Genomic DNA, 13,486 nt, shown 5'->3' with positions numbered 1-13,486 from the left:
TATTGGAGGTATATGTACCTGAAGTGAGCAATGGCCTTTGAATACAACTAACTACTCATCAGCCATCATGTTTGAAACTGGAAATATTTATGCCATAAATACTGATGGCAGATTTTAAACACATCTCTTATAGGTTATATCTTACTGTTACTTCTGGTTCTTCTTGCATTTGCATTATCATAATGTAATACTGTTGAAAAGTTTGAAGGCTCATAATTTTGTAGAAGAGAGCATGGCCATTTTTCTTCCATAATTACAAAAGCATTTTCATTTTTAGTTTTATAAATGTAAATTAGATTGATCAATCCAATGAACTTTTTTATTTCTACGTAATATCTGTACTCCAGTCACCTTGGTGTATACACCTACCTTCAGCATGTTTCCATTTTTGAATCACATCAGGTAAATTTTTACCCGCAAATATCATGAAAGATAAAAGAATTCTTACATGTTCTCTTATCAAAACAGGATGGTTTTAAGTTATTAAGTCCTTCCTATTAATGACTAGTTGGGTTAGACTGTCATATTTCCTTTTTGTGTTGATAAGTATCTTGTTTGCTCTCTGATTATTAATTTGGAGAAAATGCATTTATTTATCCTAAAGACTCATAGTCCAAGATTTTGCTTATACAGTCAATTTCACCCTCATCAGCAGTCTCTAGTGTTTCTGTCTCTTTGCCTTCAGCGTCTGACTCATCTAACAGTTATGAAATGCCTTTTTCTATTAGTTTTCTTCTCTTTCTCATTATGGACAGAAATGAAAAATTCTGAATTCTTAACTGTGTTCAGTGAAAGGTAAAAAGAATATGACAAAGATGGTGTCTCCACACTTCTTTATTTATACCCTTTTGAGACATAATGCATTACTTTGGATAATACAATAATAAAACCAAAGGATGATGAAATAGTGGGGATGTGTTTATTCATTTCTAGACAGTTCCATAATGTTTTTGTTTCCTTATTAAGGTTCTTTTAAGCACAGTTGGAAATAAGTGATGAGTGATGAAATAATTCTGAGAATGATGAAATTAGCAATATGTTTCAAGATACAGGAAAAGCTCACTAAGATCCCATAATGTATTTTAGATTGACAAAATGATCAGTGTACTTAAATGATAACAGTAAAAGAATGAATTTTATTCTATTAAAAAATAAGTAATTTTTCTCTTTGATCTTTGGAAGACCTCTAAGAAACAATAAAAGTCATGAAATATCAATCCTTACATACATTTAGAACTGTTCAACAAAGAAGCTTAAAACTATAATTGGATCTGATGATGTTCCAAGGGTTAAGAAGTTTCAGTCAAATAGTGAATAAAAGGAATAAGGAATATTGGCAAGACCCATTCTCCTTTAAACCTGATAATCTCTGGAAGTGAATCTTTAATGAAACTAACCTCTTAATTTTTTTCTTTTGCTACCTTTGAGATCATATTGTATTTCAAAGGAGTGTGCAGATTTGATGAGCTGTGAAATGATAGGAAATTTGTTAAATGGAGTGAAAAGAGAACTAGATCAGGAGTCCAAGAACTATAGATCTAATTTAGGCTTGGACATAACTAGTTGTGTTTCTTTGGGCTGAGCAGTCCTGGAAACCACGGTGTAGTGGAAAGAGCAGCAGACTTTGAATCAGAGCGACGATGAGAACCTGCTTCTTCGGACTTTTAACCTCTCAATTTTTTCATCTTCAGTTGAGATAATAAAATCCTGCCATTAGGGTTGTTGTGAGTATTTAATGAACTACTAGAGACTGTTGACCCTGGAAGGCTGGAACTCTTAATCATTTTTGCCTCTCCTGTGTCTAGAAATATCTATGCATTTATTGAATACATTATGCAAATGAATACAGTATGTTAAGCATGTTTAGACATTCATAGTGAAAACTTTAAAAAATTGTTACTCAATTAGAAGGTCACTGTGTTTGTGCTCAATACATTTGTATTAAGTGCTTTTACAGGTTTAAGGTCTTCCCGCCCCCCCCCCCCGCCTTTATCTTAAAAAGCCTTCAGGAAAAGAAGACTCGTTCAACACAGACTCATTGTTTTATCAAATCAAGGAAAAAGCAAAGCTTTGGCATAATCTAGAACTTAATTTTTAAAATTGTAGATCTACACTCAGCCTCGTCCGTGATTATTAAAATGCCAGGCAGTAGTAAATCAGTTTATCATTGTGTTTGTTCTAAACTGACTGACTACTGAATGGTTCATAGGTTCAGAAATTTTCACTGTTGTGCCATAATTTTTTTATTTTATTTTATTTTTTTGCGGTACGCGGGCCTCTCACTGTTGCGGCCTCTCCCATTGCGGAGCACAGGCTCTGGACGCGCAGGCTCAGCGGCCATGGCTCACGGGCCCAGCCGCTCCGCGGCATATGGGATCTTCCCGGACCGGGGCACGAACCCGTGTCCCCTGCATCGGCAGGCGGACTCTCAACCACTGCACCACCAGGGAAGCCCCATAAATTTTATAGAGTAAAATATCTTTGTGTATTCTTTGGGCTTTCATAGTCCAAAAATATTAGTTTGGATTTCTCTCTTAATATCAATAAAAATTTTTTAATGTTTTTGCCTATATTTTCCCTCCTTCGTTAATGCGTATCTTACAAATCTTCTGAGAAATTGACTTGAATAATTTCTTGAACCATTTCTTTGCCATTTTAATATAATCTTTATTTCCTATGTAAAGAAACCAAGGCTCTTAAGAAATCCTAGAGAGACCCATTTGAAAGTTATAGACCTTTTCCTTTTGCTGAGCCACATAGCCTACCCAGCAAAAGGAAAGAAATCTAACTTGGATTTACACATGTAAGTTGTTTAACTCACCAGTTGGTTTGGTCAGAGTCATTGCTCAGTTCAGGATCTGACTATAAATTAGGCAAATGCTTATTCCAGCACCCTTCAGATTTCCTTGTGAAGTCACTTATTCCTCTGACAGAGAAACTAGTAGCTAAGGCTGGATGACTGTCAGTTTGATCCACGATCTACCCTTTTGGGATATTGGCCAGAGCTTGGACTATAATAAATACTTCCTCAATCTCAGTGTGTGGTTTGTAGGTATGTGAGACTGTCTATCCTTCCTTCCTTGTTTGACTCTCTGAGTAGTTGACAGGTTCACTAAAGGTAAGAATTATATTTAATCTTTGGCTGATGTTGAGTTAAAAATATCACAAAGGAAATTTCTGAATTGGGGGTGAGGCTGGACTGCATAATGATCTAGGGTTTCTTGTAACACTTCAAATTCTATACTTTAATTATATAGCAGCAAGCATACAGAGCCAGTATTACTACTGTGGTACTTCCATATAATACGGCACCATTGACTGACTTCCTGTCACCTGTCTCATGGATCCCATTCTGTTGTCTACTCCCTTAGATTTTTATTAACAATGAGTGGCAGAACTCGGAGAGTGGGAGAGTGTTCCCTGTCTATAATCCAGCCACAGGAGAACAGGTGTGTGAAGTTCAAGAAGCAGACAAGGTATGTTTGTCTTAGAAAAAAATTTCGTATGAAATAACTACCTTCAGACAACAAAGCAATAAACTTATGCTCTCCAGACATCACCACTGACGTTCATTCATCACCTTTTCTGTGAAAGCAGACGGTTCTACCTTTATTTGTAGCTATCCCTCTCTTCACTTGTGTCTCTTCCTCTCTAACAGGCAGATATAGACAAAGCAGTGCAGGCAGCCCGCCTGGCTTTCTCTCTTGGCTCAGTGTGGAGAAGGATGGATGCTTCAGAAAGAGGACGTCTGTTGGATAAGCTTGCAGACTTGGTGGAACGAGACAGGGCAGTCCTTGCAGTAAGTGACCTAAGAAAGCATCACGTCTTTACCCCAAATTTACCATTCCATTGAAATTTAGATTCCTCAGTCTTTCTGAAAGTATGATGTGAAGCAGACCTGGGGAACAAGCTAAGGAGTACGTAATACACATGAAAAATGGGAGAGGTTTGGCTTTTGGGATCAGATGGGGAAGTGGAGGACCAGCTGAGAGTCTCTTCTTATTGAATTTTGAAGAACAAAACCATAGCTTCCCATGACTGGTAAGGACCTTCCTGCTTTCCTCGTCCCCCTTCCTCCCACCCTCAACAAAAAGAACAAAAACAGTCAAGCAACAGGAGAGTCACCATGCTCCTTGCAGGAAACCAATACCAAATTACTGTTGGCAGTCAAAAGAGTTTTACCTCTCCAGAGTTAGCCCCTCTTGACTAAAGAGAATCCTTCAGAAGCAGAGAGCATGATATGGACCTCTCATATCCTTCTGCTCCCTTTGTTCTTTTAGAACTAATAGGAGAGACAGAAGGAGACAGCAACTTTCTTTCACTAAAACAATCATTTTCTCACATAAGGAATGTCCCCTCTCCTAGTGGTTTATTGTTATTGTTGTTGCTATTTTAAAAATAAAAGTCAGTTTCTTAGAGAATACCAACTTTTTTGGAAATTGGAACCATTTAGGAATGCCTGTGCAGTATACCTGTCTTGCAGGGATCTCCACCTGCATGACCCATAGTTGATCATTTAATATTTAGGGCATCCTCGTTGAGCCAGGGCATTAAAGCCATGAACACTATATTCTACCTTCTGCTTGGGAAATCAGAGCACTATTGGGTTCGCTTTGGGAGAGGGAAGCATTAGTACTCTTCCTCAGTGTCGTTTCTGCCATGGCTCTCCCTCCTACCATCCCTTTCATGCGTCTGTTCATAGTGTGGAAACGAAAATGAATCCTTTATGGAGATGGTTTAGAACTCTTGCTATATATAACATTTATTTATCTATAAAAATATTTTCTAGTTTGGTACTTCAAGGAATACTGTTTCCAATGAGGTGTTATATATATTGGGAAAAGGTGTTCCATGGAAATTCATAAGACACTTAGCATATTAAAGATTCTGACAAGCCCTACTCAGTGTTTCTCAAACCTGTCGGAGCCTCAACACTATTTTTCTGGCTAACCTGTCAATATCGTACAAAACAATTCTTTGGAGCACCTTGGGGGAATGCTGGTCTATATGCTGTCTCTTTGCTGGATTATGATTTCTTTGAGAGTGAAAATTATATTTTACTCCATTTTTTGTAATCCTAGCATAGTTTGTGACACAAACGGTGAATGGGGGCACATTGGTGGTCTGTAAGTATCTGTTTAATTGAGTTAAATCCATAGCATATTTATAACATTAGATTAGCAGTACTTACTAGATGATGATATAGGTAATTTCTGCTGTTGTATTTTCATGTCATAAAATTCATATGCCATCCTGTTTCTGACATATGTCTCACTGTGGTCAAGTCCTTTTTCCCATCACATTTAAATGTGATTTCTACTTTTAAACACTCCCAAGCCATGAGAGGAGTGAGTTTTGTTAAGAGGTAGCCTCTCGAATATAGGGGGAGCTCCTGACCAGAATACTGAAGTTAATACTGCACCCAGGTGAACACAATTGAAAATAAACTTAGGGCTGGCAACTCTCAGGTAAGTTTAGCTGGTGTCAGCAGCTCATTGGGATGGACCATTTAGGTGGCCCAATTCTGGTTACTGACTCTACTTCAGTCTATGCTGTCAGGACCTTGGCTCTCTGCCTGCTGTGTGGAGAATGTAATGCTCATCTCACAGATGTATAAATATTCTAAAAAGGACTGGGAAATAACTTGATTTCCTTAAATAAAGGTGAGCCAATATACAGTGAATAGGTCACATGATATTTTAAAATGAGTTCCATCTTATACACATGGTGAGTGGAAAAATTGCACTGTAAATAATATTTTCATGTCATTGAATGGAAAATATTTCAATTTTAGTTTTGTCAGCACTCAAATAATTTTCGTACCAGTATGTGTTGTAAAATGTCCTTGAAGAGAAGGACATGAGATTACAAACATGTTTTTTTTATTTTATTTGTTAAATATGTAACACCTTTACTATTTCTCAGGTCGAAATACTCTTCTCATTTCATTGTGTTCATTTGTAATTCTTTATGTTACAGATTTACCCTATTTAGGAATGTGTCATTAAAATAATAACATTTATCATCTAAAACTGCTTAATAACTCTATTTTTATTAAATGGACCAGATACTTCTCTCTTAATAGATCATGGTTATTAACATAAATATTTATGAAAAAACAGCCCTCAAGTTGTTAATAGTATGAGCTTCCCTAGAGGAGATCTTGTTTACTTGGTGGTAGTAAATAAGCTGGCTGTGCACCGTGGCTATTCCATTTCTCAGCAGGGGTCTTGGCAGTGTGGAGAACGTTTTATAGTCTCATCAACTGCGTAAAAGCCCATGTCCCTGCCCCTCATTTTGGATTCAGAATACTGGTGTAGACTCCGAAAAATCCCCACGCAGCTCTGATCATTAATACAACAGAAGCTGGTTTGACAAGCAGAACACTTCCTTATCACCAGTTGTGTTTATATTTTGGGATAGTGGTTACTGGAAACACACAGGCACAAGAACACACACATATAAGTTCATTGTGGTTTTTACTGGAAACTAAACTAAACAGATGGTACTAAAAATCTTTTCATTTGGGAAATCAGAGTTGACCAGGTATGCATCATTGTTCAGATTCATTTGTATTCTCTCTATTCCTGTTTTCTTCTGCTGTAGAAGTTACTTAGTGTATCACTGGAAAGTTCTCTCCATTTCTTTTCCTACAGACCATGGAATCCCTAAATGGTGGCAAACCGTTCCTGCAAGCTTTTTACGTCGATTTGCAAGGAGTCATCAAAACCCTTCGGTATTACGCAGGCTGGGCTGATAAAATTCACGGGATGACCATTCCTGTAGGTATGTGTAATCTGAGTATGTTGAAAAGGGAAACATGAGGCTTCACCAGAAACACACTTTTGCCACCAAACACAAACAGCAGTCACATGGAGTACAGATCTGAGCACACTTTTACAGCAGCTTGAACCGAACAAAGAACTAAACAGATTATGTCACTAATTCTGACAGTATCCTTATTTCAATAGGCAGACAGTCCACACACAGGTGTGGGGGCAAGCCACATCAGTACGTCTCTCAGCTAAGGAACAGGCGTGTGTTTGTCAGCTGCAAAGTGCTTAGCACTGTGGTAGGTTAGGTGCTGGGAGTGTGGAGAGGCGCTAGGTGTGGGGAAGCCAGGGAAGATTCTGAGAAGATTAAGACTTGGCCCTTGCTCTCCTGAAACTAAGATCTTGTTTGGAAGGAGATCCTCTAAAATGTTAACAGTTGTTTTTTCTTAATGGTGAGATTATGGATTATTTATTATTTCTTTTTCATATTTTTCTATGTTTTCTGTATTTCCTATAAGTTACTTTCACAGTCTGTAAAAACAACCACCATCCTGACACTTTTTTTTAAGATCCAGGTTTGGAGACAAAACCAGTAACACAAAACAAAGATCTCTACAGGAGAGTTACAGTTAGGTGCTAAGTCGTGTGGCTTGGCCTGTCAGTGCTGTAGCCCTTTAAAGGAGAGGGAAAGTATCCAAACTACGTTGGGGGAAAGGTCTCGGTCTGAGCATGAATACTAGCTGTAGCTAAGATCAAATGAAATGCTTTCACAGCAGCCCCAAGGGGAAGGCACTGTTATTATTAACATCTTCATTGACAGAGGAGAAAACTGAGGCCTAGAAAGGTTAGTTTTCCTGATTCACCCAGCAAATAAATTGTAGAGCTGAAACTTTGACATTAGAGCCTGGTGAATCACTTCACTAGAAGATCCATTTTAGATACTGAGTAGAAGAGATATCACGGCAGGAAAGGGACCAACTGGAAGACATAGGACGATATTGGCAGTGGTGAATACATATAAAGAAAGAAGATACATGTTTTTGAGTGGCTTCTGGGTGCTGCTAAGTCACGTGCCAGGTACTCTACCCGTGTTCTCCGGAAAACAGCCTGCTTTCCATGTACACACTAGGAAGAGTGGAATGTGATGCTGGGGACTCTGGAGTGCCCAGTTCGGGCCTTCCTAGGCTCAGGAGGATTGGTTTACCAGAAAAGGGGATGATTGGCTAATACTGTAGCTGGCTTAGAGCAGTGCTTCTCAAACTTGAATGTGCATATGTATCACCTGGAATCTTCTTCAAGTGCAGGTCTAGGATGGGGCCTGAGATTCTGTATTCCTAACAAGCTGCCAGGTGATGCCTATGCTGCCGGGTTCTCTGCCTTGCGTAGTGAGGAGACGATACAGAGACCAGCACCAACCATGTGGCCATTGCGATGCCTCATTTAGCAAGAAGAGAAGAAGTCACAGTGAGAAGGGAGAAGGGACAGAGATGAGGCTTCAAAGGACTATTTAAAAATTATCTCCGTGAATGATGGTGACACGTGGAACGTTAGTCTTTAGAAAATGCATTTCTGGCTATAGGGACTCTTCCCTGCCATCCAGAAGTTTCCCACGTTCAGCAGACTCAGAAGGATGGAGAAGACTGTTCTTAAGGAATGTCAGAATCTTGCTTCACTCCTGCCTCTGGGATATTGCAGACCACTGTTCTCTGGCCTCATTTGTAGGATCGAGGAATGGCCTAAGTGAGGCAGAGTCATTGCCTGGCATAAGCATACCTGTGGGAGGGCCTGGGAACGAAAACCGTTGTCAAGAGCAGGACATGCGCCAGCCTTTTCAGGTTGACCTCTTCTGTTTCAGTGCAGAAAGGAAATTATCAGGATCAAAGGCCCTGGTTGTTTTGCACCCCACCCCACCTGCCATTTCACTAAGACAACAAATATGTTTCAGGTATTTAAACATCTTTTCAAATGATTTAGAGATATCTTAGAAATAAGGTGAAACAGAAGGCTGTACACATTTGACCTGGTATTTCACCTAACGGTATCTTGGTTTTCTTTGGCCTCCTTAGGAGAGAAGACCTTGATTGATTAGATAAAGATTTATTGGAGTTCCTGATAATGTTTGATACTTCACTGTAACTTTATCTGGCGGAGGTGGTTGGCCTATAAGTCTCACTGTTTTCATCTGATGCTCTTTGGGGATTCTGAGTTAGAAATACAGGGCTTAGAAAAGTCTTTCACAGCAGTCTCTCCCACCTTTACTCATAAACTGGTGTCCAGCCTGTGAAGGAAAAAAAGTGAGGAATTCCCTTAAATGGCAAGTAATTTTTGTTTCCCCAGTTTTTCCTAAAGTGCGTTTAGAGGGGTACCAGGACGAGGGACTCTCCAGGGATTCAGGTCATTAAGCAGAGCTCCTAGGAAGCTGGGGGTCTGGGATGTAAGACCTTTCTGCTGTGGTGCCTCAAGCAGTTGAAAGGAAGGATGACGGCAAACGTGAACTTGGCCGCTTTCCCTTCTGTTCCAGTTTTAGATACATTTGGACATGTCCTGAGAATTCATCTCACAACCCCTTTGGCTAGTTCAGTGCTTAGGGAATCTAGTTGGCTAAGCCAGAGGGGTGATAGTGGAGGATCAGGGAAAGGGAGCGTCATTATTATTTACTTATTTATTCTCAAATTTGTTCAATCAATCCATTTGTACTTTAGTTGTCATTTCTAACTTTATAATTTAACATCAGCTTGATTTTTGTCTCTGTGTTCTTGGCTTTTTTCAGTGAAATCTGGAATATAGGAAAGCTGTTAACCTTTAACCATGAGGTCTTTATTGTGTTACATACATTTCCCTGTGAAACACCCTAATTTTGTTTGAAATTATAATGTAAAGGGATAATGTACTTTATGTTTGCAAAGCACTTGAGCATGTAAAAGTTTCCTTCACATACAGGATCTATGTGATTCTGTGTATGATCCTGTGAAACAGGTCAGATTTTAAAAGGTATTGTACCCATTTTGCAGGTGGGAAAATGAGACGGCGAGGGTTTAGTGTCTTGAACAAGGTCACATGTGAGTAAGTGGCAGGCCTGAGATTTAAACCCAAGTCTCTTTCTGCCTAAGCCATCGTGGACCCTCTTGTGGAGACCTGTACAGCAGGGCGGGAAGAGGAAGAGGCCAGTCACCCTCTTCCGATTTTTAGATTAACATCCAGTTGATTCTCATTATTCATGGTAGTTATGTTCTATAAAGTTGGTGTGGACACTGAGTTAGTAAATACTGAACCATTGCTCCTAGGAGAAATACAAGGACGGAAAGCACAGTTCTGCCTGGTCACCCATAAAAATAAACCTGAAAGGTTTTTTTTAATATAAGGCTGCTTTGTTACATTGAATCGTACTCCATAGTTCATCCAGCTTAGTATCCCTGACACTAAAGGATAAGAACCAGAAAGAGTGGGAAGAATTATGCTATTGTCTCTTGGACTCCTTCCCATTTAGGAAGCCTGGGCGTTCTGCCTTGTAATGGGAAGAGCTCTTCCTTCACCTGCTCTACCAGGCTTCAACCTCGGTCTCTCAGGCATCCCCTCATTCCTTCATACATTCATTCATTCAGCAGATTTTTTTTTTTTTTGAGCACCTGTGTTAAGCACTGGAGTTGCAAAGGTGAACAAGTAAGATGTCCATAGTATAGTAAAGAAAACAAACAGGTAGACAGCCAAGTGCAATACAGAGTGGCTTATTCACATATGGAAGTACAAAGTACAGTGGTACTCCATAGAAAAGGCATCTCACCCAGTATTAAGGCTACCTGGAGAAGGAAGTGGGATGTACAAGGTGATGCCTGTACAAGGGCAGGTAAGTGAAGATGGAGATAGGGCCATCACCAGCAGTGATAATAACCTGTGTGAAGCATGGAGGGAGGAGAGTACGGTGTGCTAGTGGATCTGAAAGTATAGCCAGATTTAGAAGACAGAGGGGCTCTGGGCCTGGGGAAACCGTGCTGCAAGTTTTATTCCACAGTAATGGTGAGTCACTGAATTATTTTAAGTAAATGAATGCATTGATCAGAATTGTGTTTTAGAAAGAGATTTTGATTACATAATGGATAATCAGTTGGAGAGAGCAAGTATGTACTTTTTCCTCTCCCCCTGAAGGGTAGCCTCCCTCTTGAATATTTGGGAGGGGGAGAAAAGGGTTATGGCCTGACCACTTTTGAGCCATCCACTGGACAGCTGTTTCTCCCTCTGAATTGAAAGATTCTCCCATCCGTTTCTGTCACATCCCCCTCAAGGCCCACAGTTGGATGTTATCACAGAATCATGCAGTATTAGTTTGATTCACAAGGGTCTTGACGTTCTTCCCTTTACAACATTGTCTATTATTTCCTGCCATGGTACTCGATGGAGCCATTCTTTCTGACCATAAATCCTATGCTTTGACCCTTCTGTAATAACATTTGCTAATTATGATGATAATAATCATTATTATGATTTATTATACACCTTCTTTGTGCCCATTACAATATCTCTAATCTCATAGAAGCCCTCCAGGGGAAGTAGTTTTATCCCCATTTTGATTATTTTTAACCTGTATTATTTTTAACCTCTCATGGCCACAAACTCCTTGTGATGGGGGAAGGAACAAAGATTGTTTTTAGTTCACTGAAGGAAAAATAGAGGATAATTGATTTACATTACTTACGATTTTTCTCTTTAACAGTATTGATTTTATTTATTTTGTGATACGTAAGCAGAGAAAATGTGGTCCAGCTTTAAGCTGAATTCTGACATAAAAATGACCTTATGATACATTAGCATATAGAAAAGTTTAGAAAGCTACTCAGGCCATCTGTAATTATTTATCTACTTCACCTCCTTTCAGTTTTACCTGTTGAACTAAATAGGCTAAAAATGTGCGGAAATTGACTCGTATCCTAAGGTTTTGCCTTTAACAGCTCGATCTAATTTAGCGTTGTCAGCAGGTAACCCATATGGTGAGATCTTACTGTTCACTCAGAATGAGAATGAGGAGCTATTTGCTGTGCCCACCTAAGAACCCAGGGTAGGTAGTTACCTGAATTGGTGGTGACAGGAGATCGCAAAGCCTGCTTCACATGTAACCTCTTTGAGAGGTTAAGGCTGAAGAAGAACTCAGGGATCACTAAGGCCAGTCTCCTCATTTTTCAGACAGAGAAACTGAGGTCTGGAGAAGTAAAGTAACTTTCCAAGATGATGTAATGGAGCAGTAGTAGAGCTAAGATATCTTCATAACTGACTCAGGAGCATGTAGTTTAACTTCTGAGATGCTACCAGCAGCCTCTTGGGAGAAATAGTGTTAGCACCACTGTATGCTAATGTCGTCTCCAGTGTCTGTATAAGCATTTATAGAGTTTATCCTTATAGCTGTAAAATGTTCAGTGAGGTCTGTTCAGTCTCAGAACACATAGGAATCTGCTAGAGGACAAAATGAACTAGTTCAATGTAGTTGGTCTAATTGTTTAATACTGGGGTCACCAAAAGGGTTGCTAGCTCCTTGAAAGGTAATTCTGTATACAAATTAGAGATTAGATGATGGCCATCCGTTCATTGAATTCTGTAACAGATTTTGATGCTGTTAAGTAAACTCATTTTTAGTGTTACCCGATATATAAGATTTGTAGCAATTCTTGAAATACTCTTCATATTGTAGTTGGGAGCCATTTCTTCTTTGTTTTTTTTTTTAACATCTTTATTGGCGTATAATTGCTCTACAACAGTGTGTTAGTTTCTGCTGTATAACAAAGTGAATCAGCTGTACATATACATATATCCCCATGTCCCCTCCCTCTTGCGTCTCCCTCCTACCCTCCCTATCCCACCCCTTTAGGTGGACACAAAGCACCGGGCTGATCTCCCTGTGCCATGCGGGTGCTTCCCACTAGCTATCTATTTTACATTTGGTAGTGTATATATGTCCATGCCACACCCTCGCTTCATCCCAGCTTACTTTTCCCCCTCCCTGTGTCCTCAAGTCCATTCTCTACATCTGCGTCTTTATTCCTGTCCTGCCCCCAGGTTCTTCAGAACCATTTTTTTTTTTTTTTTAGATTCCATATATATGTGTTAGCATACGGTTACTTCACTCTGTATGACAGACTCTAGGTCCATCCACCTCACTACAAATAACTCAATTTCATTTCTTTTTATAGCTGAGTAATATTCCATTGTATATATGTGCCACACCTTCTTTATCCATTCATCTGTCGATGGACACTTAGGTTGCTTCCATGTCCTGGCTATTGTAAATAGAGCTGCAATGAACATTGTAGTACATGACTCTTTTTGAATTATGGTTTTCTCAGGGTATATGCCCAGTAGTGGGATTGCTGGGTCATATGGTAGTTCTATTTTTAGTTTTTTTAAGGAACCTCCATACTGTTCTCCATAGTGGCTGTATCAATTTACATTCCCACCAACAGTGCAAGAGTGTTCCCTTTTCTCCACACCTTCTCCAGCATTTATTGTTTGTAGACTTTTTTTGTTTGTTTGTTTATTTGTTTTTTGCGGTATGTGGGCCTCTCACTGTTGTGGCCTCTCCTGTTGTGGAGCACAGGCTCCGGACACGCAGGCTCAGCGGCCATGGCTCACGGGCCCAGCTGCTCCACAGCATGTGGGGTCCTACTGGACCGGGGCACAAACCTGTGTCCCCTGCATCTGCAGGCGGACTCTCAACCACCGCGCCATCA

At 39.7% G+C, this 13,486-nt stretch overlaps 1 protein-coding gene across 1 annotated transcript in view; it reads left to right on the top strand.

The window, feature by feature from the left end:
• Positions 1-13,486, top strand: part of ALDH1A2 (aldehyde dehydrogenase 1 family member A2) — a 104,537-nt gene that overhangs the window by 41,394 nt on the left and 49,657 nt on the right. Inside the window, exons 3-5 of the mRNA XM_029239704.1 lie at positions 3,372-3,476; positions 3,659-3,799; positions 6,657-6,786. Of these exons, the coding sequence (XP_029095537.1) occupies positions 3,372-3,476; positions 3,659-3,799; positions 6,657-6,786 (376 nt within the window). The remainder of the gene's footprint in view (positions 1-3,371; positions 3,477-3,658; positions 3,800-6,656; positions 6,787-13,486) is intronic.

Source organism: Monodon monoceros, unplaced genomic scaffold (assembly GCF_005190385.1).
Source record: "Monodon monoceros isolate NGI ecotype Baffin Bay Population unplaced genomic scaffold, NGI_Narwhal_1 Super_Scaffold_21, whole genome shotgun sequence".
NCBI lineage: Eukaryota > Metazoa > Chordata > Mammalia > Artiodactyla > Monodontidae > Monodon > Monodon monoceros.
This window is presented reverse-complemented; position numbering and strand designations above follow the sequence as displayed.